Source organism: Pelodiscus sinensis, chromosome 1 (assembly GCF_049634645.1).
Source record: "Pelodiscus sinensis isolate JC-2024 chromosome 1, ASM4963464v1, whole genome shotgun sequence".
NCBI classification, from domain to species: Eukaryota; Metazoa; Chordata; order Testudines; family Trionychidae; genus Pelodiscus; species Pelodiscus sinensis.
In genome coordinates, this window is record NC_134711.1 from 239,231,463 (window position 1) to 239,256,019 (window position 24,557).

Genomic DNA, 24,557 nt, shown 5'->3' on the forward strand with positions numbered 1-24,557 from the left:
TTTCATTAGTTAAAAAAATATAAATGCCATCTTATTTCTCTGCAACTTTCTTTTTATATACACTAGCACCTTGGGAATACACAGATATTTATTCAGTCTTACTTACTTTTTCTCAGTGCAAACTCTTCATCTGATGGCTTCCGTTCAGGCTTGCGCTTAGGAAGCAACTTTTTCATGGTTTTAGGGCTTTTACTGAGATCCTGGATGAAAAGAACAGAAAAAAATAAAGCTTCTTTAAAAAAAAAATCCAAATGCCAAAATTTTAATTTGTGTTCAAGTAGCTATTAACTCTAAAATCTTATAAAGCTACATCAACATTTTGCTGGCTGATATTTTTGGCATATTTCAGGCTTGCTTGAGTTGTCTTATCTCCCCTCAACCCTACTGACTATTAACATGTTATTCTTCTGATTCTATTAATGCTGCTATAAGTATTCAAGCTGTCTGGGAACTAGAGTGAAGCGAACAAACGCAAGCAGAACACAAAGTATTTTTCTTAACTTTTGAGAGGTAAACCCATCTTATTTATAAGAGCTAAGAGGTATTTCTTTAAATCAAAATTTGAAAAGTGCTTATTATAGCTGTGAAAGGAGACACCTACAGCAAAAGTATGACACAGGTAAGAGTCATGCTAATGTTATAGGGATGCAAAATACATACTGATCTACCCCTTACCTTCAGAATACAAGACAGACTCACAAGAAAGTGAAAAGATGAATGAGCAGGACAAAGACCAATGAGGATGAAGGTAGGTTTCAAACATTCAGCCATACACTAAATGTTATACATATACCCATGCATGAAAAAGGTTCACTTATATTTAATTTAAAAGCTGGACATGCACTGTAACTGAATGAGCTAATACAGTCATTAAACTAAAACGTTTAATTTTAAATTCAAGCCCAGCTCTCTCGCTCTCCCACATTCCTTGTTTTCTTTTGCTAAAGGGTTTTATGAGTGACAACTGTTTGTCAAAAGATTGACCTCAATTATTAAACAGAGAGCACAATTTGTGTGCCTGAAAAAAATTCAAATTTCTGACCAACCCTCACTGTGGCTGCAAGGCTTAAACCTGGTTACCTGGTTGAGCAGGCTCCGCCCCCACAACTCTGCTGGGCATGCTCCAGCTGGAGGCCAGATATAAAGGCCTGTGGAGCAGTTCAGTCTGGACTGACTGCTGACAGGGAAGAAGGTGCTGCTAGAGCGCCTCAGGAGGAGCCACAGATGGACCAAAATGAGGCCAGTCAGTGGGAAACTCCAGGAGAAGCCCCCAGTCTGGAGGAAACTGCTGAGGATGACACTGGAGAGACCAGTAGAAAGTAGCCTGGGTGCAGGTGGGAAGGTTGTACGCTGGGAGCTCAGCATATTTCAGTGGAATTCCCTGCTGAGCTAGTGGTGAACCGCCCCACTGCTGAGAGGGCGCTGGGCTGGGATCTGTGGAGACGGTAGGCCTGGGCCCCTTTACCTCATCTACCCCATGTGGGGATCTACACCTATTGCTAGTGACTCTGGCTGCTGAGCTCATCACCCTGTGAAAGAAGGACATTGTTATTAACTCTCACCATTGGGACACAGTGCCCTATGGAAGGAGGGTGGTGTTATTCACTCTAGCCATTAGGCTTGACTATCCTGAGGAGAAGGGGGGTTGTTATTGATTCTGTGATTGTGGCCACCAGGCCCCACACCCTCTGAGAAGATATTGGTAGTGACTCTGGCTCCTAGGCCATGCTGCTCTGTGGGAAGAGGGCAGGGTTAGTGACTCTGGCCATTAGGCCTCACTGTTCTATGGAAGGAGGGATTTGTTATTGACTGACACTGCAGATCTTACAGCCTGGGTCAAGTTACAGGTATAGTTGGGAGGGGAGGCACAGCAATCCCCTTGCCCAAACTGGTACACAGATGGATTTCAGCACCCCTCTGAGGGGCCTCAGATGCCCAGCGCCCACTTCCCAAAGGCGGGGGGGCTTGCTCGCACTGAGACATGACCATCTTTCACATGCAATTTCATCTCCCACATGCACACTCAAGATATTTTCAGCAACAATTGCACACGCTCCTTTGGGAACTGGTTTTTAACATTAAATCAGAATCATGATGATGCATTTAACAAACTTTTCAAAAGAACTTTAACGTTGCTTCTGAATAAAATATAATACTTCTCTGCTATATGCCCATTAGTGTACTGAATCAGACGATCTCAGCATGCTGTATCAAAGTGGCTAACTACTATTTCTCCCATTTCATAGCTTGTACATCAATAAAGTGGCTGTGAGTTGCCCATGATCTCACAGTAAGTCAGTAATAGAATCTCTGGCTTAATTTACTAGACACGGATGCCTCTGTTAAATTAAACACATTACCAAATTCTGCATAAACCTAACATTTTAAATATTGTTCACTTTTACAGGGTAGAATTTAGTGCAGAACGTAGTGCCAAGAACAAGTTAGTCTACCACTGACATTCTTTTGGGGATTAAAAAAAAAGTTTTGTATTTCTATTACAACCCTGACTCAAATCTGCCAACATTATAGCATGAGGGGTGGGGTAGAAGGAAAAATAAATAATTATTATATGTCGTCATAAATGGTACCATAATTCAAAGTTGATGTCAAATGAGTTTCACGTGAGCACAAAATGTCAGCATTAACTTCTAGTATTAAATTCAAAGGTTTAAACTAAGTGCAAATAAACAGTTTAATATTCAGGAATTAAATTAGGCATAACGACTGTAGATATTCTACACTGTTTGAGACGCCGTATTTTCATATGAGGTAGGAAACCGATGTCAGATTGCTGATTCTGGACTCTTTGTCCATTCACAGCAAGCAGTGGCAACGCTCTGATCTCGGGAACTACTCAGAGAATGTCTCACTTTGCTTGCTAATGACTCTGATCAATTTAAAAGCAGCATTGTCCTCATTAACCAGGACGATGGTAGAGGTAGAGCAGGTTACAGAGAACAAGGTATAAGGGAAGTAGATAACATACACACACATATTCATGGTTTGGAGAAGGATGCATAAATGCAGGGGATTTCCAGAATGAATACAAATGGGCATTAATTACCACTCTTTCAGTTATAGCTTAAATGAGGTGAAAACATACATAATATAAACATACATACAGAACTATATAGGATTGCGATATGAAGAGAACTGAGTTACACCTCTTAGTGTACTTCTGTATTTTACAGTAGTATTTCTGGGTTCTAGCGCCTCACCTCTTTATAACACAGAGCTGCTGAAGGCCGTAGTGGAGGTGCAGGTCGTAAACAGCTCAAGCTCCAAGGTTTGGGAGTTTTAGGAGGTTCCAGAGGTCCCCAGTTTATAGTGGTATGTGGAGTCCCATGATGTGAAGGATGTGGAAGTGTGTGGTATGCAGGAGTTAGTGTTATTGGTTTGCTGTCTGAATGTTTGCTGGATGGTGTTACTGAATGAGAAGGAAGCTGCCAAATGTAGAAGGAGAGTGAAAAAAATGATACTGTATTAGTCTAAAAGATAAAGAAGTAATTGTCAAAGACACATGCAATCATTTACACTAGCTACCTAAACATTTCTATCTATTATAGTTCCAGCTATTGTTGTTTTAAAAGCTGAATAATAATTGACATAGCAGAACATAATTTCTTTCAAGAAACTCATTGTCTACCCCAGAAACAATATGAACTGATCCACAACACCCTTGATCGCATCCCTCTCACATCACATTTACCAAGTGAGTGCAAAAGAGCTATTTAGCATAACTCACTCAAATTTAGAATTACTGGAAAGTTTGAAACTCAAGACTTCTAGTATGTGGGGACATTTGGAAATTTAGTTTTTGAACTGAAATATTTTCTAAATTACCTGCATATCAGTTTCATAAAACTTTTGTTTTAGAATTTTGTCACAAATTTTGTTAATGGTTTCTCTATTTTTTCCATTATTTTTGCCTTATTTTGTAATATGTGAACTATTACTACTTCTGACATCATCATATAGCATACTATAATAGTTGACATTTTATTTTAATTTATATTTAAATCATTATAGACTATGCTATTAAGTGTAGACTGACACATTTTTATCTTCTTTTCTCGGTCCAAGTGTCTCCTCTGTGTTGTAGTGAAACAATCTGACACAAATAAAATCCATGAACGATAACAGTTAACATGAACATAAAGTTAGAATGCCATAATGCTGCCAAAAACTGCAATATAAATTGTACATGGCTTTTCCTGACTTGCTATAAATTAATATAAAAATAATATACAAATGGAAAAAGCTACAAAATAAATTAAAATTAAAAAATGATACTTCAGAATTGCCCAAAATAAAATCTTGGAATTTCCTAAATCTAAAGATTTCCAAAATTAGCATTTTTTCATTTAGAAGTTTTTGTCCTTGAACATTAGCCAATATCAACAATTTCATCTGAAAAAACTAACAGATTTATTCAGAAAAAATGTTTTGATGAAAAAGGTTCCCAACCCAGTCTCAACCTGCTTTGTCAAGTTGATGCAATATAACCTGTAATTCTAAGGACAATTAAAGGAAAAAATCAAATAAATTATTCAGGCACAAAAACAAGAAGTTAGAGATGGAGTCACAGATTAACCACAATTTTCCTGGGGTTTTCTTTTTATTTGTTGAAGCCAAACTATTCAGTTACATTAATATATTTTGTATCTGCATGAGTGGCCAAACCTTTCTTCTCATTTTGAAAATATATAAAGCAAATTGGGTCAATTAAAACGTCTGGTTCCTGTTACTCATGGTGGAAAAAAAAGTTAGAATGATTTATAAAGTAGTATGAGATTCATAATCCTGATAATCTCTCAATTTCAAACAAAAGCTTGATTACAGTATTTCTTACAGTGTGAGATGGCACAGAATGAGGTTTAATAGTGGGATTCCCAACGGTTGTAACTTTGGTTTGCTTCTGCAGATGATCCACCCATTCATGTAAATCCTGTTGGTTGTTACATGATACTAATATCCGCTCAATCATATTTCCTAGAAGAAATCACAAGATTGAGAGTCTAAACACAACTTTATTATTTTAGTGTTTATAAAGAATAAAATAACCTCTTTTTCCATGCACCCAATTCCTGAAGTACCTTAGGGCTGAAAGAAAAAATTAAAAGTGTAATTTCTGTCCAAAGCAATGATATTTCAACCCATTTCATCATTGTGATAGTTTTTTCTCCAACTATCTGTCCCTAGACACAGGTCATTTTGAAGTCTTGATTAAGGGAATTGTATGCAAAGAAATTGATCTACCAATTAAAGTCATTCTGGTCTCTAGTGAGAAACACAGAGAAGACCACCAAAAAACAAGCAAGCAAGCAGAAAACAGCACCTAATAAAAATATTACCTCACCTACCTTGACTCTCTAATATTCTGGGATGGGCATAGTCACATCCCTGCATACAGAATCCAATGTGAGAATTTCTCCCTAAGCTCTTATAAGTTATACATTTTCTTATACTGAAGAACCACTAATCTTAAGGCATGTACTTAATGAGGAAACTTGGGTTGCTACATCTTCATCATGCAGATGACACAGCTTAGTGTTTCCATTTCATCTGACCTGGCCAGAACAACAACTCATTGCACTACACAGGCTACATCTATATTGCACCCTTCTTCCCCAAAAACTTATGCAAATGAAGCATGGAGTAGAATATCACTGCACTTCATTTGCATAACTAATTAGGGGCCATTTTTGTGAAAGAGGCTTTTGCGCAAAAAGGAGCCGTCTACATAGCTTCTTTTTGCGCAAAAGCAGCTATGTAGACGGCTCCTTTTTGCGCAAAACCCCCCCTCTTGTGCAAGAGCCATTCTTCCTGAAAAAATGAGAAACTTGAGCTGAGGCCTCTTGATGGTGGGATTTTATTCTGGCAGACAGTTCTCTATTGGAGACCCTCTAGAATATTCTTATTTTCTTGGTCTAAAGGAGTAGCCTGAATTTGCTGACTTTTAGAGGCATAAGCTGCAAAGTTTGTCTTTTCTTTTTTGTTTTTAAAGGGGTAAGGGGCAGAGAAGAGATTTGTGAAGACTTAGGCCAGGGGTCGGCAACGTTTCAGAAGTGGCGTGCCAGGATTTAACTTACTCACTTCAATTTACGGATTTGTGTGCCATTGATACTTTTTAAAGTCAATAACAGTCCTACTTACATTTTAGCAGCATCATTAATAAGTAAATTAAGATGCAGATCTTACAATGAATGTAAATAGCCACAATATTATAGCTCTTTCACCATGTAAACATCTTACTGCATGCCATTAATATCTATTGAAGAGAAAAAACATATAAACTTATTTGATAACACTCAGCACCTGCATAGATAAGAACAGAGAGACAGCGTGGAAACGCTGATTTCTTCGTCTTTCTTTCTGGTTGTTTCAGCTCCGTGCTCAGAGGAAACACAATCATGCTGCGGTGCCTACAATGCTCAACAAGCATCCCCAAACTGCACTTTAAGGCTTGCTTTCTTCCACACAAACCCACTAGCTTCTGCAACTCCCTACCAGGTGATTTAAGGAGAGTGAAGATCAGAAAGCTGATGATTCTGGCCTATCAGCTTTTGCAACTTTGCTTTCTGGGAGCTAGTACTGGGGAGAGGAAAGCAGTTCAATTGCGCCCTGCTCCCTCCTATCCATCCAGTGCCAGCCTCTACGGGACTCAGGAATTGCCCCCGCCTGACAGCTCAGCAGCAGCTAGCGCTCCGCACACGCATTTGTTTGGTAGCAAGCAGGAGAGCAGCAACAGGATTTCTGTCTCCCGGGCTGATCAACCCTCCGCTCTCGTGCCCCCACTCGCAGGGTCTCATGGCCAGGGCTCCTTGGCTGCAACTCCCCACCTAGGAATCAGGGCACTGCCTGTATTTTCTCCCTGCAGAGCTAGGTACTGCTTGGGACCACTGCCCAAATACCTTCCCTGCTTCCCCAACCACCACTACCTGCTTCTCTGAGCCAGGAAAAGTGTGTGCCGCGCCTCGGACAGGAGCCACCTGGCCATTCGCACCATCAGGAGAAGAGCTTCCCTAGGGGAGGGCGGGAGACTTCCCACTGGCACACCCTCCCGCATGCCAGGGGCCAGTTCAGGCTGCCTGTCCTGCGCTGTTAGCCTTTCATTGCATGTGCCACTCAAAATCATCTTGGGTGCCACTTATGGCACATGTGCCGTATGCTGCTGACCTCTGGCCTAGGCAATTGTGTTGATGGGGACAGAGACTTGGAGGAACAGCTTATGTGAAATATAAAATGTCCTGCTTGGAGTACACAGGAAAGATCAGTGGGGTTAGAATGATGTAAAATACACTAAGTGTAAGGGCATACATAGCCTGGGATGGCCAGTCATTTTTTTTTTTTAATCAAAAATAATTCTTGGAAGTTTTAAAAAATAGGTAAGATGAACAGGGATGACCTAGCTGTACTTAATCCTGCCTCAGTGCTGGTGGACGGATGAGATGGCATCCTAAAGACCCTTCCTATATGTGTATGGAAAAACAAACACAAATCAACAGACATGCGTATGAATTTTACCTGCTATTTCAAATGAATTTTTGTGACTTTCACTGTCTTCTAGTTTTGTGATGGTCATTCCTGTCATTGGCAGTTTTCCCTAGAAAAATAATAACTTTTTTGTTTTTTTTTTTAAACCCTAAAAATCTTTAATCAAAATATATACATTTAACATATGCATAATTCAAACATGCAAAAAAAATGATAAACCAGTAAACTGAAACATACATGTTAGATCAGCAATATTTAAAGTTCCATGGAAAAAGAATAGTCAGATTACACAGCTTTATGAGCCAAAAACAACTTCTGTATTTCATATCATGAGTCAATCTGAAATCTGTACGAGCTGTAGGTGGTTCATGCAAATATATTAAAATGCAAATTCGCTAAAAGAGGACCTTGACTACCTGTGGATTTGAGACCTACTAAGAACACATATTTCCACCCCTGTTTCATACTTAGTGAGGATGATAGTTTAAGTAGTATGAATGGAACTTGAGACAGTAGTGAAACAAGACACTAGCATGATGCCAGAAAACCATACGATACAGTGGAACTGTCTTTCTGATGACATGGAAAACTGAGGACCTCTTCTGGCTTGACATCACTTTATGCAAGAGTACCAAGGTTTTAAACTGAACTGAGCAAGTAATTCCTCGTCAACGAATTATGATTCTTTTCCTGACTGCAAACGGTCTGCAAGCAGATTGCAGTTCTCATGTTTACTTATTAAATTAAGATGATTCAATAATGTCTGCACACAATTTTTTGTCTGTAGCTCATTCAAGTATTCAGTATTCAACATTTGAGCTGTTTTGATGGGATGTATAGGCCACATAGTAAATTTCTATGTGCTAACTGGATGACTGACACTTAGAATCTTATTTCCAGTGTAAACAAGTATATAGACAAACTGAAATTCCACAAATATTCACATTTTTTCCCCAGGCTCACCGTAAACGGAGGCTGCTCCATGGGAGGCAGAGCAGCCTCTGTCCACGGGGAGCTTAGACCCTCAACAGACAGAGGCTGCTGCCATCCCGCACTGCTGCCTCTATATTAGAGGCAGCAGCACAGGGTGGCAGGCAGCCAGTCTGCGGGGGGAGCTGGTTTTTAAAATGGCTCCCTGCATGGGCCAGCTCTCGTCTGGCATGCTGCTGCCTCTGATACAGAGGCAGCAGTGTGGGGTGGCAGGGAGCTCCCCGGGAGTGGGGCTGGAGCACACTGGAGGCTGGCCCTATCCCCAAGGTCTATAGAATAGCTGAGTAACCGATAAGAATTCATGTGGTTACTTGACTATTCAGTTACCCACTTTCTAACATCCCTAGTGTAGGCACAGACCAATTCTCACTGCTAGAAAAGAACCTTCCAGTCTTGTGTGCATGCAATGAGTGCACTCCCACCGCGAATACCTTTGGGAACAACACTCAAAGAAAAACCAAACTTTTCCCAGGTGACCACAAATTGCATGTTCGCCATTTTCAGTATGTCATACATGAGACACCTAGAGCTAGATTTATGGAAATGCTGAGCATTTGCTGCTGCAGCTGATGTCAACAGGAGTAATCTTTGAACATACCTGAAAAATTGTGTCCACCTCGCTCCACTGAGATATTGTAAAGATAAATTCATTAATGACTGTAAAGCACACAGTTATTATGGTGACAGCATCACCATTATTATTAATTTCTCATATGGAAATTAATAATGGTTTATGCCATGCAGAGTTTGAATAGTGAATGTTAAATAAGGCCTTGTGTCACGTGCTGAATGTGGACCATAAAAAAACATGAATGAAAAAGGGGACTTCTGGAAAAAATAATATGTAATTATAGAATACAGGTTGTACCTCTCTAAGCTGGGACTCTCTGGTGCAGCAACATCCGTGGTCTAGTAGGACCACAGATGTTCCTGGACCAGAGAGCCCACAGGCAGGGGGCTCAGGCAAAATGGGGAGCACAGCACCAGAGGGCTCAGGCAGTGCGGGGAATCCTGCAATGCGTCCGGGAGCCCTGTGGCAGGGGGCTTGGGCAGCGTAAGAAGTCCCATGGCAGGGGACTTGGCCAGCCCAGGAAGTTCTGGTACTTCAGCCAGGGGTGCCATAGCAGGAGCTCAGGCGGTGCAGAGTACCCCACAGCACAGCTAGGAGCCCTGTAGCTGGGGCTCGGGTGTCATGAGGAGCTCCAGTGGCACAGCCAGGAGCACTGCAGGGGCTTAGGAAGTGCAGGGAACCCTGCAGTAGAGCTAGGACCCCTGCAGCAAGAGGCTCAGGCGATGCAGTGGGGACTCCCAGGGCTAAGGGGTCCAGCCAAGGCCAGCAGCACAGCTGGCTGAAGGCAGGGGGCTAGTTGGTGGCAGAAACAGAGTCAGCAGGTGCCAGGGGACCTCCCCTGGTCCAGCAAATTCCCTTGTTCAGGACCGGCTAGGTCTCAAGGGTACTGGACCACAAAGGTCCAACCTGCATCATAATATATACACATATGGAAGTTGAATTAAGGTTGCAGTGTTAATGATGGCATTTCCTAACTTCTGAGTGCTTAACTTTGTAACCTGAATGTTTAACAACGTATATAAAGGAAAACAGTAATACACAAATAAAGCTGCTCGCCTACATTAATATAGCGGGTCAGTGGCAGAAACAGAACCTAGGTCTCCTGACTCTCAGTCCAGGATCCCAATAGCTGGATAATTCTGCCTTCTATTGCATATACACATACCGAGAACATACAAAAAGAGAGTGAACATTTTTGAAAACTTTTTAATTTTGCAGTGAATAACCATAGTTAAAATATCTGATTTACCTGATAGATAAACCCACTCATCCTAGGGCTGGCAGACAACATAAGCAAAATATTAGGGAAGAGAAGAAGATATCTTTCATTCTTTTCCTTATAAAAAAAAAGAAAATAATTAATAATAAATATAAAGCAGTAAGCCCGAATTATTTTTTTACTTAAAACATTTACTAGTGTAGTATCCATTCTACTGTATTTTTAGCAAAATTAAACATCTATATTTAGCAACAAGAGGAGTCACACGGCACTCAATTTTCTGTTCAGAAAGGTCAGTGACAAGCTGTTGTACTCTGATTTTATAGTATAAGGAACTTTGAAGAAATAAACCTCAACAGTAGCAAGTAACTATACTGCTACTCAAGGGATTCCTATTGCACAGGAGACATTCCATTCATGCTAGTTCTTTCTATTTAGGAGTTAAGGTTTTTTTCCTGGGGGGGGGGGGGGGGGGGCGAGGTTTAAGCAAAATATTTACAATTCTCCCCCGCTGTCCCATTCTAAAAGTTATCTTAAAGTATTCTAAATGGAGTTTTTTACTATTTATGTGACCCATAGGCCAGTTCCTTAGCTGGAATAAAAATGGCATCGTTACTTATGAATTCATGGCCAATAACCTACATGACCCAAACTGAAGATCTAGATCTAATGTTTTCTTATGCATTTGATAAGAGAGAAAGCATATGAGAGTATCTGAGGGAGTCTCAGATTTTGTTGAGCACGATGTATATTTATGAGTTTTGTAAAAGAACATAATCGTTTAGTCTGTTTTATCTTGTTTTTACTACATACAGTCCATTATTAATTAACTGTAGTGGCAAGAACAGAAAAATATCTAATGAAGACTTGAACTGCATTACCTCACTTCCAGCACACTGAATCATGACTTGGGACATGTAAATTACATTGCCAAGGGTTTTAATGTCCTCTCCCTCCCAGCAGCGGATGGCTTCCGTCAGTATTTGGAGTTCAAGTTCTTTTCTTTTCCGTACTTCTTGACACTGTGCCTGTTAAATGTATGGAAAGTGCTAATAAGATGGTGTCTGTGAGAACTCTATTATGAGTCAGTATGAGCTGAAGTAATTACTTGCTTGGAGTATAAAATAAAGCACAGTGATAAAGCTTTCAAGTGCAAAGTATTTCTTTCAGTGGACTATATTAAAAATGCCAACCATCTTGTTAGTCTTTAAAGTGCTACATAGTCCTGTATTTTTAAAAAAATTTAGCTTTGTATTTTTCTTTTAATGTACTGATCTCCACATTCCTTTAAAAAGTCACTACCTTGTTGTTCTACAGGGCCAATTCTAATGTTATGTCTATTATTCACTCCCCACTAATGACTAACTAGCCCTGCAGAAAAAAGTAGGAATGCTGATCTAATACATATCCTTTTTCCTGTTTGATCACAAGTCTCATAGTGACCACACTGTCACACTAACAGTGGAGCTCCATCTAACAGGAAACACAATGTTGACTATTTTAGTAGCTACAAAAAGTGTTAGCCGGTTGCACACATCACTAAAATCACATCTCTTATTCCTTGCTTGGATAGCTATGTTAGAAATAGTCTTAATCCCCAGCATTGGAGCCTCTCAGCTCATACATTCAGGGCTTCAGTGCTGTAATGCTCATTTTCTCTCTTGCACTAGGGAATAGGCTGGATTCCTTAGCCTTCTATCACCACTCTGCCTAAGTGGCATGATGAGGCCATAAAGTGGATGGAGAAGGCCAGGGTGCAGGTGAGCCTTCTTCTACTCTAAAGCTAAAAAGGAGATGATTTGGAGACAAGGAGCAGACTGGAAAGGGAAGTAAAGCAGAGTTCTGCTACATGGAATTTTCAACTGAAATTAAGTTAGAGCTACTAATGTACAGCCTTAATTTCCAATGAAGCTGGGCAAACAAGGAAGGAAGGAGCTGGAACAGGCTGCCAGCAGACACCTCCCACACACTTCACTATGCATGAGCACAGGATCAAGAACTATATTTGTAAAGATTTCAAGTGTTAAAATATTAACTTTTATAGGGTATGAAAATAGCACCCATTCTCCCAAATAAATACATGTCTACTCCTCAGAAGTCTTACGGAAAGATTTTTGAAGGCTGTCATGGATTTCTGAATGTCTGGTCGATCTGGATGATAATCCTGAAGACAAAAATAATAATACTGTAATTCCCAGTAAGGGCAATGAAATGTTTCCTAGAAGGCATAGTAACTACAGTATAGACAATTCTAACAGTTGTAGCAATCCTTTTTGCTCTCTTCTTATGCCCTTTTCATTGCCTCCTTCCATTATTACACTTGTATTCATTCTTCTAGCAAGAATGCAGAATTTCTCATGATGTTAATATTAATGCTATACTTTCATGAATCCACAAAGCAAGATCTGGAAAATATACTTCATAAGATTTCAACAGATTACTTGTAAACTTAAAAGTTTCTGCCATTTGCACTCCTTTAAAAAGGTTAACATAAATCTGATGCTTTTCATATTGCTCTTTCCTTATTGTCACAAGTGTCACTCTAAGTCATGCTAACATGTGACACGATCACATCTCGCAAATCATAGATATGCCACACCAATTGCACTTCCCAATTTTTTTAAACTAAAACATTTAAATGGACGTTTAGATCCTTCAAACTCTACCACATTAGAACACTTCCAGCCCAACAGAAATTAAGTGAAACTGTATCAAGCAGAGAATTTGCTACTAAAAAAATACATTTTTTTCTAAGATAAAACCTAGAGCAGCCTTAATTACAATTTTTAGAATACATATTCAGACTATAATCCACCTGGAGAGCCTGTGGATTGGATCCATCCAAGAAAAATTCAGATTCCTAGGTGGGTTTTGCCTTATGTTTACTGAGTTTTTAAGTGAATCTGATTATACTGAGTTTTAGGCCTGTTGCATCTGTGATTTCAAAGGCAGTGCTCATGTTGCACCAGAATGCCATTTTGGCACTTCTCATGGTGTTCCAGTACTTCCAATATTTCCATGATATTGGAAATGCTTTATGGCACATCTTTCCCGCCCTCTCTCCCCTGATTGGAGCACTGTTCAAAAGGCTGAAAAGGAGAGAAAAGGAACAAAATATGGGGCCCAACATGCTTGACATGTACCTTTAAAATAACTGTTGCCAAATCATCATTAAGATGGAACATAAATGCTGATAAGATATACCTCCATGTGCCTTTCAAGCTCTTTGAGTAACGTGGGGTATTTATCCAGGCGCATAAAAGGTTTGCTGAGGCCAGTGGTCAATACAAGGATCCCAGGACTGTTGGCACCTTTCATTTCCATGAATTCGCCTAGTTCTTCACTGAGCATGCAAAATATGTAAACAAATGAAGAATGAATTACCAACTGAAGAGAAATAAATTAGACTCTTGATTATACTGATCCTTCTGCTCATGGGAATTTTGCCTGAAATTGCTAGAGGTGAAAATAAACAATTCAAATGCAAAATATATATTTGTAATTATTGTTTATCGATCCGAGCTGAAACTGATGAACTTACAGCCACAAGGATGCCCCTAGCATGGGATTATTAAAAGACTGCACTTGTCAGAGTTCTTGTGAGAGCTCAGATGAATTTTGGTAAGGTTATTAGCAGGCATATAGGACCTTTTATTATTTTTATATGGTTTCTCTAACGCTTTGTACCTAAATTCCCTAAAAACTGACATTTTTATTTGGGAATTACTGAATTTCTTTTAAATAAATAATTACTCTTTGGCAGACCCTGAACAAGTCCGGTGATCAGAGCTGGATGAAGTCTGGGTCACAGTCAGAAGTCATGCCAAAGGTCATAGTCAGAAGTCATGCCAAAGGTTATAGTCAGAGTCTGAAGCCATAGCAAGGGTCAATCTAGAGTCAGCAGCCCCACCGAGAGTGAGTGGCAGGGTCAGGGTGGGTAGCCATGCCAAGTGGTAAGCTGGAATTGGAGTGAGGCATCACACTAAGGGCCAGGACAGAGTAAATCAGTGGAATTAAGGCAAAGACATAGGAATCAGGAGGAAGAAGCAGAAAGTAGGTGAGGAGGCAGGAAGTAGGATAAAGGTGTGGTAATGGGAGCATGGAGAGGGAAGCAAGCAAGAAGGGAGAAAGTTGGCCACAAGGGTCTCATTAGCATCTGGCCTAGCGACTTGTTGGACCAGGCATAAAGCTTCCTGTTCCACCTCTTCTCTGACCAATCAGCTGTCTGTTGCTAGTCACCTGACCCAGCTGAGTCAGTGAGTGTAGCTTCTGGGCTTTGAGGTGTTAGATGCAGTTTCTTTAGCTGACCCTGTAGCATGGCGGTGCAAAGGATAATGTTCTTGCTTGACAATCCCAAATCATTTAAAGGTACAAATTCTTGCCAAAAAACAAGATTCAGGCTAATGGGGGACTTCAAGTCTAAATTGTGTTGGAGTTATAATAACTAGATAAATAATTTAATTAAAACTACTTTCATCAGACTTTCCTTAAACTTTCCAGAACAATTCTATCTAACCGGGCATAAAATCTCATTGAAAAACATACAGCGAATACAGTTACTAATATCAAACAAAAATAAAGCTCAATCCGTGTTCCAAATGCAGTGCAATTTTAAGTCATACAAGTTATCAAGGGTGTGACTGTCAAAAACTGATCTTATTGAAAATTAACATTAGCAAGTAGAGTCTAGATATAGCAGCAATTTTGTTATCTACTAGTTCTAGACAAATATAAAAACTCTATGTGGAAGGGAAACGGTCTTCATACTTGCCGGGACAATGCCATGCACATCCACAGATGGCTCTATATATAGCAGGGCTACTTAATGTGCGGCCCGTGGCCCATTTGTTTGCCACCCGCCCATGGTGTGGTTTTGGTATACATGGGGCTCAACACATAGCCAGTGGGTGGGATCCTTGGAACATGGCCTCCATTGGGAACATGCTCCACAATAGCGAGGCATCTCCCAGGTGGGATGAGCATTGACAGACACAAGCAGATGGGCTGGCTGGAACAGACGGGTTCAGGATGTCGGCATTTCTAGGCCCCAGAGAGGAGATGCCAGGAACTCCAAAGCATTGCGGGAGGTGTTGGCTGCTTAGCCTTGTAGGCAGAGCCTGAGAAGTGCTAACTGGCTCACATTGGCCACATTTGGGTCTGGCGCCACGGCTTAAGACTTAATCTTTGTATTCATGCCTGTCCATGTGAAATAAGTTATTTGCATATATTTGCATATATATGCAACCACACTTAAGTTGCGGCCCTCAACATGTGCTGTGAGTATCATTGTGGCCCCCGTGGCTTCCAAAGTTGAGTAGCCCTGATATACAGTAAACTTTATCTAAATAAAACACTAGTGATAGCTATTTCCCCGAATATCCTATACATTTTTCAACCTACTGTTTGCCTTTTTCCCAGATATTGTTTTCCCCGCTTATGAACCCTGTTTGGCTTCTTTGTCTTTTATTTGCCACCATGGGCGGGTAGCAAATAATTTCTTTTACGCTGTCTGCCCTCTGCCCCATTTCAGGCAACACTATCCAATTCAATGGTAAGTTAGCCTTCCTCTGCTCCTCAACAACATTAATCTCTTTTATGCATTCCAATTATGAAAAATCACAGCCCACCCTTTTTACTGTTTTGTATTGTTCAGTACCAACATGTGCCTTTAGAATTATACAATACTGAAATCCTTGCCTCTCATCATTCAGCACATTATATGCATGCACACAATTGTTTACATATGATGGTATAATAAAAATACTTGCAGATCTATCTTCAAGTACAATGCCCCTTACTTACTAGGTCCTGCTACCATACAGCAATTATGACTACTAACTTCCCTTCCCAATATTCAAACAAACTTCTGCTCCTTGTGCTGCCCAATTATATTGGGATAAAATACTATTGTGCCAATTGAGTCCAATTTTGGCACCATGGAGGCTTCAATGGGTCACAGATTTGGCAGGGTCCTGGGGAAAAGCCAGTATGAGAGAGTGCCCCATACAAACCCATTTTGACCCCTTAACTTTTTTCATGGCATGCTTTGGGATTCCTGCCTGTATTTGTAGACTCTAACAATATTATCTGATGCTTCAGAAGGGTAGCCATGTTAGTCTGTAAGGGTATGTGTTTGCTCTTTTGGAAGAGTAAAAGCACTTTTTCGGAAGCCCCCTTATTCCTCATAGGACGAGGAATAAGGGGGCTTCCAAAAGAGGGTATTTTTCTGACATTTGGCCCATTCTAGACAGGCTAAATGTCGGGAAAGCCTCTTCCGATAAAAGGATTGAAAAAAGCTAAACAAAATGCAAAGCGTATTTTGCATAGCTTTTTTCGGGGGGGGGGAAAAGCAGCAGTGTAGCCATACCCTAACTGGAAAAACGTAAAAAACAATGAATAGTCTAGCAGCACTTTAAAGACTAAGGGTTGTGCCCACGAAAGCTCATACCACCATCTACATGTTTTGTTAGTCGTTAAGGTGCTGCTAGACTACTAGTTGTTTTTAAAAATTATCTGAGTTGTTCTCCAAGTTGTTTTCTGTTCTTCAAAACAAACGATGTCTAGCAAGGGGTGGCATCTGTTTATTTGCTCAGAGTCTGAGAACCTAAGTTTTAAACCTAAAGCAATTTTAAATAGATTCAAAACCTGTAAGTATAGTTTATTAATAGAAGCATAAAAAACAATTTAATAGAGTGGAGTTAATGATAATTGAATTACATAGTTTTGCTCCCAACATTCCTAAGATGATAATGTTTTCGTTTCCACAGTATTTCTCTATACTTTAACAGCGTAAGATTTGTCATGCTAAAAATAACAGGATTTTAAAAAATAAATACATAATTTTTCTTTTAATGTAACAGATATTGAATTATTCAGGCAAAAACGTTCCATCATCCAGACCCTATTAGGAATCTGCTCAAGCCCACACAAGAGAGTCTACTGTGTAGTTTCATGAATTTCCCTGGATTCTTCACGTCTGATTAAGACAATGCAAACAAAATGGAACTTTATTCCGATGAAAGAACAATCTTTTTTTTTTTTAATGGAATATGCATTCTTTATCCAACATATTTTAAATGGCAGAACAAAACAGTACTGGAGATGGGGAACAAAATACAAGTCATACATCAGTTTTATTTACTTTTTCACTGGATCATGAGTATTCAAATCAATGCCGTTAGCTCAAGATCACAGCTGTTTTGACAAAGACAATGGCTCTTTCATATCATGCAATTTTGACTGGCACTTGCAAGTTTTGCACAGTGTATCTCCTCTGTACTTACTGAAATGACACAGTTAAGAAACAGGGCACACATAAAAAAGAAGCATCTTTTAACTGAGTACGAAATAACAATTATCCTTTTGAAATAATATAGTTTTTAAAAGGCTAAATGATTAAACCTATAATTTATTCAGAATAACTAGTCACAAATACCTGCTTTTTGAAGAACAACAAATAGGGTTATTACAATATGCTACATATGGTTTTTTAACAGAATTAGTGTATAAATAAAAGCATAATGGAAGCCTTTGCTGTATAAAGTGATCATTACAACTTCGATGCCATGGTCTGCAGCTCAAAGTAAGGCTATCTTAGCGATATTTTTAGAAATCAACACTACAACCTCAGCCTTTAAAATGTATCAATATTCACATCTCAGTGTTAGCTCTAACATATACTCAACAGGCAGTTTTACAAAAACAAATGAGAAAAAAGCTAAAACAAGAAAGTATCATTCAACAAACTACAATAATTTGGAGGGCAGAAAAAGTGACTTCTTATATCATACACAAAAATCAATAACTAAACATGCACCTTTAAGAGGTTTTTTTTTTTTAACTTACACTTCTGAAGCAGGTCTTTGTTTATAGTAGATAGAAGTTGAACTCTCACTGCTGAGCGGTCTGAGGACAGCACATAAACACCGCATTCTGACAATGTTACAGCAAGAACTTGGCTTACTTAATGAACCCAAGTCTTATAGCTTCTAGTTCTTTACTGCTGAATTTCTAGAGAGAGCGCCTTACTCTGGGACTGTTGCTTAGAGGATGACATCAGCCTGCATGCTTGCAGGCTCTCGGATACACAAAGCAGAGGAGGTACAAAGAGTTGTCTGACTCAAATTTAGCTGTATTCCATACTCCTGTTATTTGTAGAAACTAATGTAAAAGCTCCACAGAATGTATCCAAACTGCTATTAAAATGAGGATGTAAAGTATACATACAGCAAATGTTTGAAAGGAATTATCCCAATAAAATTGAACTCTCAGAATCTAAAAAATATGATACTACTTTGGATATCTTTTAAAAGCTTTAAATTAAGGATAATTGTCTACCATTGAAAATAAACTCTTCTCAGCTTTGCACTGGCAAAGAAAAAAGCTAAACCTATTTATAATAGTAATGATTCTTGCTTTTTTTGAGGCCATAAAATAATTTTCTGCGCTTACAGAGTTATTCTTTTTTCCGCTTATTTTGAGATTATGTGTTATTCACTACCTAATATAGTAAATTGGAGTTTGTTTTTTAATCTGGAAAAAAAGGTTTTAGTCCATTGTCCACAAGTTTCAACACATAAATATTTAATGTTAAATTAAAGATTATGCCCCTGATATTTCTTCAGAACAATTACACAATGACTGAGTGTAATACTTAGTGACTTTTCTTTGTAAATGTGTCACCACTCCTTCCCCATCTCCAAAATATTATGTTTTTGTACAGTCCATGTAAGGTCCTCTTCCCAAGACTCTGCTTCTTTTTAGATTAATTCTCCCTGGACTTTTTTGCTGGAGTTTCCCTTGCAATAGATTTCGTGGCTCAAACTCCTCCACGAGCCCCCACCACATCCCCTCAGGCTTCCGATAAAACAGGTGCCATATCTTGATTAGTTTTCCTGTCCATTCCCTTTCTGCTCTGTGACAATTATTTGCCTCCTTTCTTTACCTCCACTTTTCCCTCACAAAACATCAAGCACATTATCAATGTGCAGTAATGTGTGTAAGTAGCCTCTTTAAAGGCCAATATTATTTAGTCATCATTGAATGTGCATCTTTATATGTTCCTCACTTTACTACTACTTCCGTATACATTCAAATACCTCCCTCTGGAGTTGGAAATTTTCTGTTTAACTATCAAAAATGTCTACAAATGCACAAACATGTACCATACTGGGATGAGATTTTCAAGGAGCCTAAGGGACTTAGGCACTCAACAACCACTGAAATGAAGCCATGAGGTAAGAAAGGAAGCCATGCAGGATAAAGTGTACCAGTGGAAGACATGACCTTAGAATGCTAACAGGTAGGGGAGCCAACAGCCTCCTGAACAGGCCTCAAGAGCTGCCTGGAGCATGTCGCACAGCGCTAATGTGGAGCATTGTGCTCCTTTTGGAATGCTGGGCCCCAGGGCAACTGCCCCCTTTGCACTCTCCTGTTGACAGGCTTGCTAAAGGGCATAAAAAGTAAGAGAAAAGAGAAAAGATGAGAAGAGCAATGTGGCGGAGCCTTGGAAGTGCTGAGCTCCATCATATTCTTCATGTCAGAATGTTCAAACTTAGCTACGCCGAAATTGACTGCATCCTTTTAAAATCTAAATAGTATTAAAAGAGTGAAGTTTCTGGTGAGACACCTGCATCTAGACTCCTGTGGTTTTACCGCCATAATTTCCTAGTTTCATAATTTTCTCTCTCTATTGTTGATGCATTAAAGCTCCACTTGGACAACAGATGCTTGTATATGCATTTGCCCAAACCCAGCAAAGGTATTATATATGAGAGTAGTTAAAGAGTTTATTCACATGCATAAAAGTTCTGGATGAAGGCCTAACTGACTACATGCAAAGCATGTAGGAAAACCACAGAGAAAATATTTTTTCCTCTAAGCTTTTAGTTTGTCAATTTACACATTACCTATATAGGTAAAGAAAATTCAAGCTGAAAAATTCCCCCCAAACAAAGATCCAAGGAAAAAAATAAGCTTTGCCAGGCTTATTCCTGGGAAAGAAGCTGATGGTTCTAAAATAATCCATGGCATTTAAAAATTCTGGCCCAATTTCACAAAGAAAGGTATTCACTGGAAGAATAATACCTTAGTTAGTGAACCTAATGCATGGATAAAGTTACACTCGCACAACTGAAACAGAACAACAGGGCTAGTTTAGACTATCCCAAGCTTAATAGAGGATGTGAAAAGTGAGAGTTCCTGTCTGAAAGCAAGCAACAACTCTAGAACAGATGGCCCGGTAGTCAAACGTAAGAATGCACAACATCAGCTATTACTCCTATTTTTGCATGCTGATTTATGAAAATTTAGGATTCCAGTTTTTATTTTACTGATTTGGTTTTTAACTAATTTTAACTAATTTTACTGATTTGGTTTTAGTACTTTGAATTCTGAGAAAAGACAAACAATGTATATGCTTGAGGCTTGGTAAATTTGAGCTAAACTCTTTCATTCACAATGAAAGTAATAAAAAAAGAAAAATATCCAAACCTTTTTTAAACAGTTCTTTATTGTTTGCATCCTGTATTTCAACATTACCACTATACAGAAGAGCCTCTTTTCTTTCTGATGCTATATGAGGCTAAAAGGAGAACCATGAAGAACACGAACAGGAAGCAATACAGACTGGCATTTATGGCGGCTGGTGCAAACAGCAGGTTAACGTCATTCAACGTCACTTCAAAATAAAAAACTTGGCATTTTCTTGCTTGCTCTCTCTCTCTTTTTTTTCAACTGATGCTTGAAAAATTATAATTCACCCAGACTAGACTAGATTTCTAGAGAACAAGAAGTTGGCTGGTTTGAATAAAAGAAGATACACCAGCATGAAGGCAGGAAACAGATGATCAAATGGGTGAAGAGATGTGCTAGATGTTGGAAACGTTTCCAATAGGGCTCACTGTGCTTTTCTATACTGTGCATTTTTTTTCCATCTGTTGGCCTAAAGCATGAAATGAACCTTATCCCAAGAGATGCAGAGCACCTTATTCCACTGTCCCTGCCACCCCAGAAGGGGGGGGGGGAGGGGAAGAGACCTAAAATGGAAGGGGTGGGGCCACAATGCTTCTGGGCTTCCCCACCCACAGACCATGATTGGTCTGTGGATGGGGAAGCCCCTTTGCCCCGCCCCCCCTTCCCACTAAGCACCCATGTTCCCTGGCAGGGCGGGAAGAGGCTTCACACTCTCCCCCACCCTCAGGCCAATTAGGGCCTGGGAAGAGCACAAAGTTTCCTCTGCCCTGGCAGGAGCACGTAGCACTTTGAAGGGCTGAGTGCTCCTGGCATGGTGGGAGGAGACTTCACATGCTCCTCCGTCCCAAAGACCTGATTGGCCTGGGGATGGGAGGAACATGCAAAATTTCTTCCGCCCTACCCCCACCCCAAAGCCAATCAGAACTGGGGGGTGGGGGAGCACGTGAAGTCTCCTCCCGCCCTGCCAGGAGCACATAGCACTTTGAAGGGCCGTGCACTTCAAAGTGCTACGTGCTCCTGGCAAGGCAGAGGAAACTTCATGCCTTCCACTAACCCTAATTGGCTTGGGGGTGGGGAAGCAGCAGGGCCTCCATGGGCCAGATCAACCCGATTGGCGGGCTGGATCCAGCCTGAGGAGGCCCTTTTGCCCTCCCCTGCCATAGAGGATCAGGCCTTGTAGCTCTTGCCCATCTCTTCAAACTACAGATGCAGCCTCAAAACTTTCCAGAATTCCTCTTTTCTAAGCCTCCAAAGAACCTCTCCACCAGGCTTTTGGGGATGATTAAGAGTAAACCAACAGATGTTTTCAATCTCGGATATAAGTGACAAAAAATAAACACATACTGTATACAGATCTCAGTCCTGCTCCCATTCAAGTAAATGGCTACACTTCTTTAGGTTTGAAGCCCCCACATTTTAAAATATGGTACAACTTCTGACTATATTAAACATAAGGGCTACATCTAGACTGGCCCCTTCTTCGGAAGAGGCATGCTAATTTCTAACTTTGGAATAGGGAAATCCGTGGGGGATTTAAATATCCCCGCGGGATTTAAATAAACATGGCCGCCGCTTTTTTTCCGGCTTGGGGAAAAGCCGGAAAAGAGCGTCCAGACTGGCGCGATCCTCCGGAATAAAGCCCTTTTCCGGAGGATCTCTTATTCCTACTTGAAAGTTGTACTTTCAAGTTGACTTGAAAGTAGGAATAAGAGATCCTCCGGAATAGGGCTTTATTCCGGAGGATCGCGCCAGTCTGGATGCTCTTTTCCGGCTTTTCCCCAAGCCGGAAAAAAAGCGGCGGCCATGTTTATTTAAATCCCGCGGGGGATATTTAAATCCCCCACGGATTTCCCTATTCCAAAGTTAGAAATTAGCATGCCTCTTCCGAAGAAGGGGCCAGTCTAGACGTAGCCAAGGAGATGGGTGTCAGCAACAAAAGTATGGTAAGAGTGACCTCCAGTTCTCCCCCCCAAAAAATCACAGCAAAGCGAGTTGCTCTAGGCATTGGGATAGAAGAGATAACTCAGTGACACTAGTCAAAATTGCATGCTGAACATTCAAGAAAATTAAAGCCATTCTATATCTTGACAGGCAAGTGATATTTTAACACACATAGTTTGGCAGTTTCACCTCAACTGTCTCCCCGTCCCTTAAACTTAAGTTGAATTTTAAAAGGCATCAGGATACTAGCTCAATGTAATTTAGAGCTTGATATATTTATATTGAAAAATGAAGCAATGGAGTCCAGCTACCTAATGTTTCCTTCAAAAGGACTTGTTGAACGCTTATCATATGACCTTGATATTACTGCATTCAACTGGTAGCAAATGCTACCATGAATGCTATAAAATGGTTTCTAAAGTAACCCATACTTATGCATGCTATGAAAAATTCACCTTTATGGATGAACTTCCTGAGTGAAGGGACAATTTCTATAATTATATTTTCAAAGCTAGAACAAAATCCTTCTAGCAGCTTGGGAATTCTATGAAAGGGGAAAATATTTTTAACAATTAAAATCATCCTTTTAAAAAGTCTTGGGTGTAGTAAGAATACCCAAAATGTTTTCTATAACATGGCATGGACTCAGTCCTCTTTGAGGACCAGTGGCTTTGGTAAATTGCACAACACTTTTTTTTTTTAATGTAGCCAAAGTTGACTTTAAAATTGTATACTGAGCACATGAAGGGGACCATTTTGTATTCAAGCGCAATGCACAAATGTGTAAGTTACTGAAGCACACAGAGGCTGAATACAAGGAAGTTACAATCTCTGATGGAAAAGATGGAAGGTGTTTGAAAATGGCTTTGCACTTACTCTCTCAAATACAATTAATTCAGTCTCACAATATATGTAAAACGCCAAAAAGTTAGTGAATGACTTCAGACTACATGTTGTTTTTTCTTGTTAAATGTATAGCTTAGTAATATTCATATTTTTTCTGTTTAATACATACCATAAAAATATCCAGGCTTTGCAATACAACTGAGCATTAATTTTGGAATCTTAACTTTTGCATTCTCTAATTTAGTGCAAATGTAACTATGCAGTCTTAATGATTGGCATTTAATAATTGTAAAGACGTCTCCTCATTTACTGTTTTAGAGGCTGCTATACTCATACAGATCTTTATGTTAACAGAAATAAATTATGCAACTAAGAGACATGGTGTGGTATTATCCTTAGAATTTTTACTTCTGTATTTTTACTTGTGCCATCAATGCTCAATGACACAAAGCACAAACTGATGTTTCCAGATCTTACAATCTACGGGGTTTCTGTTGCTCAAAGAGAGAAGTCAGCAGTTCTGGAGCTGCACAGTTTACATTTAATTTCTTGCTTCTTTAGAGTAGCTTTTGAAAACAGAATTTTTAATGGCATACACTGCTCTGTGTTTAATAAAAGAAAAAGGACTTAAAATTTTAAAAGGAGGTTTAGCAGCCTTCCACCAAGACTCACAGGGAGAAACTACTCAAAGCCCTCTAGTGGACAGAGCCAGGCTGCACCTGCCCCTGGTGCAGGAAGCAGAGGAGCAGAATAGGAAGTGTAAGAGGTGAAGCCTCCAGCTCAGTTGAGCCAGAACCAGGGAGGGGTTTGGACACTTCTGCCTTGCCACTAGGCCACAGGCCAGGGACTGAGCTGTGTCGAACTCTACTCCTGGATGAAGACCCTAAGGGAGGGCAATTTCTGAGGAAGCCATCACCGCATACCCCAATGAGATGCTGGGAAGGGCATTAGACAAATACTCTGAAGAGCTGCTGGGATTGCTAGCTGCCAAGTACTCTGTAGAGACTGGGGGCCTAT

The 24,557-nt window shown here is 40.0% G+C and overlaps 1 protein-coding gene across 7 annotated transcripts in view; it reads right to left on the reverse strand.

The window, feature by feature from the left end:
* Positions 1-24,557, reverse strand: part of ARHGEF7 (Rho guanine nucleotide exchange factor 7) — a 195,748-nt gene that overhangs the window by 27,293 nt on the left and 143,898 nt on the right. For all 7 annotated transcript variants that reach the window (XM_075918736.1, XM_075918554.1, XM_075918578.1 and 4 more), the window contains 8 exons: positions 13,485-13,623; positions 12,385-12,444; positions 11,162-11,308; positions 10,311-10,397; positions 7,531-7,609; positions 4,856-4,995; positions 3,222-3,446; positions 107-200 (listed from right to left, as the gene is read on the reverse strand). In XM_075918736.1, the coding sequence (XP_075774851.1) occupies positions 107-200; positions 3,222-3,446; positions 4,856-4,995; positions 7,531-7,609; positions 10,311-10,397; positions 11,162-11,308; positions 12,385-12,444; positions 13,485-13,623 (971 nt within the window). The remainder of the gene's footprint in view (positions 1-106; positions 201-3,221; positions 3,447-4,855; positions 4,996-7,530; positions 7,610-10,310; positions 10,398-11,161; positions 11,309-12,384; positions 12,445-13,484; positions 13,624-24,557) is intronic.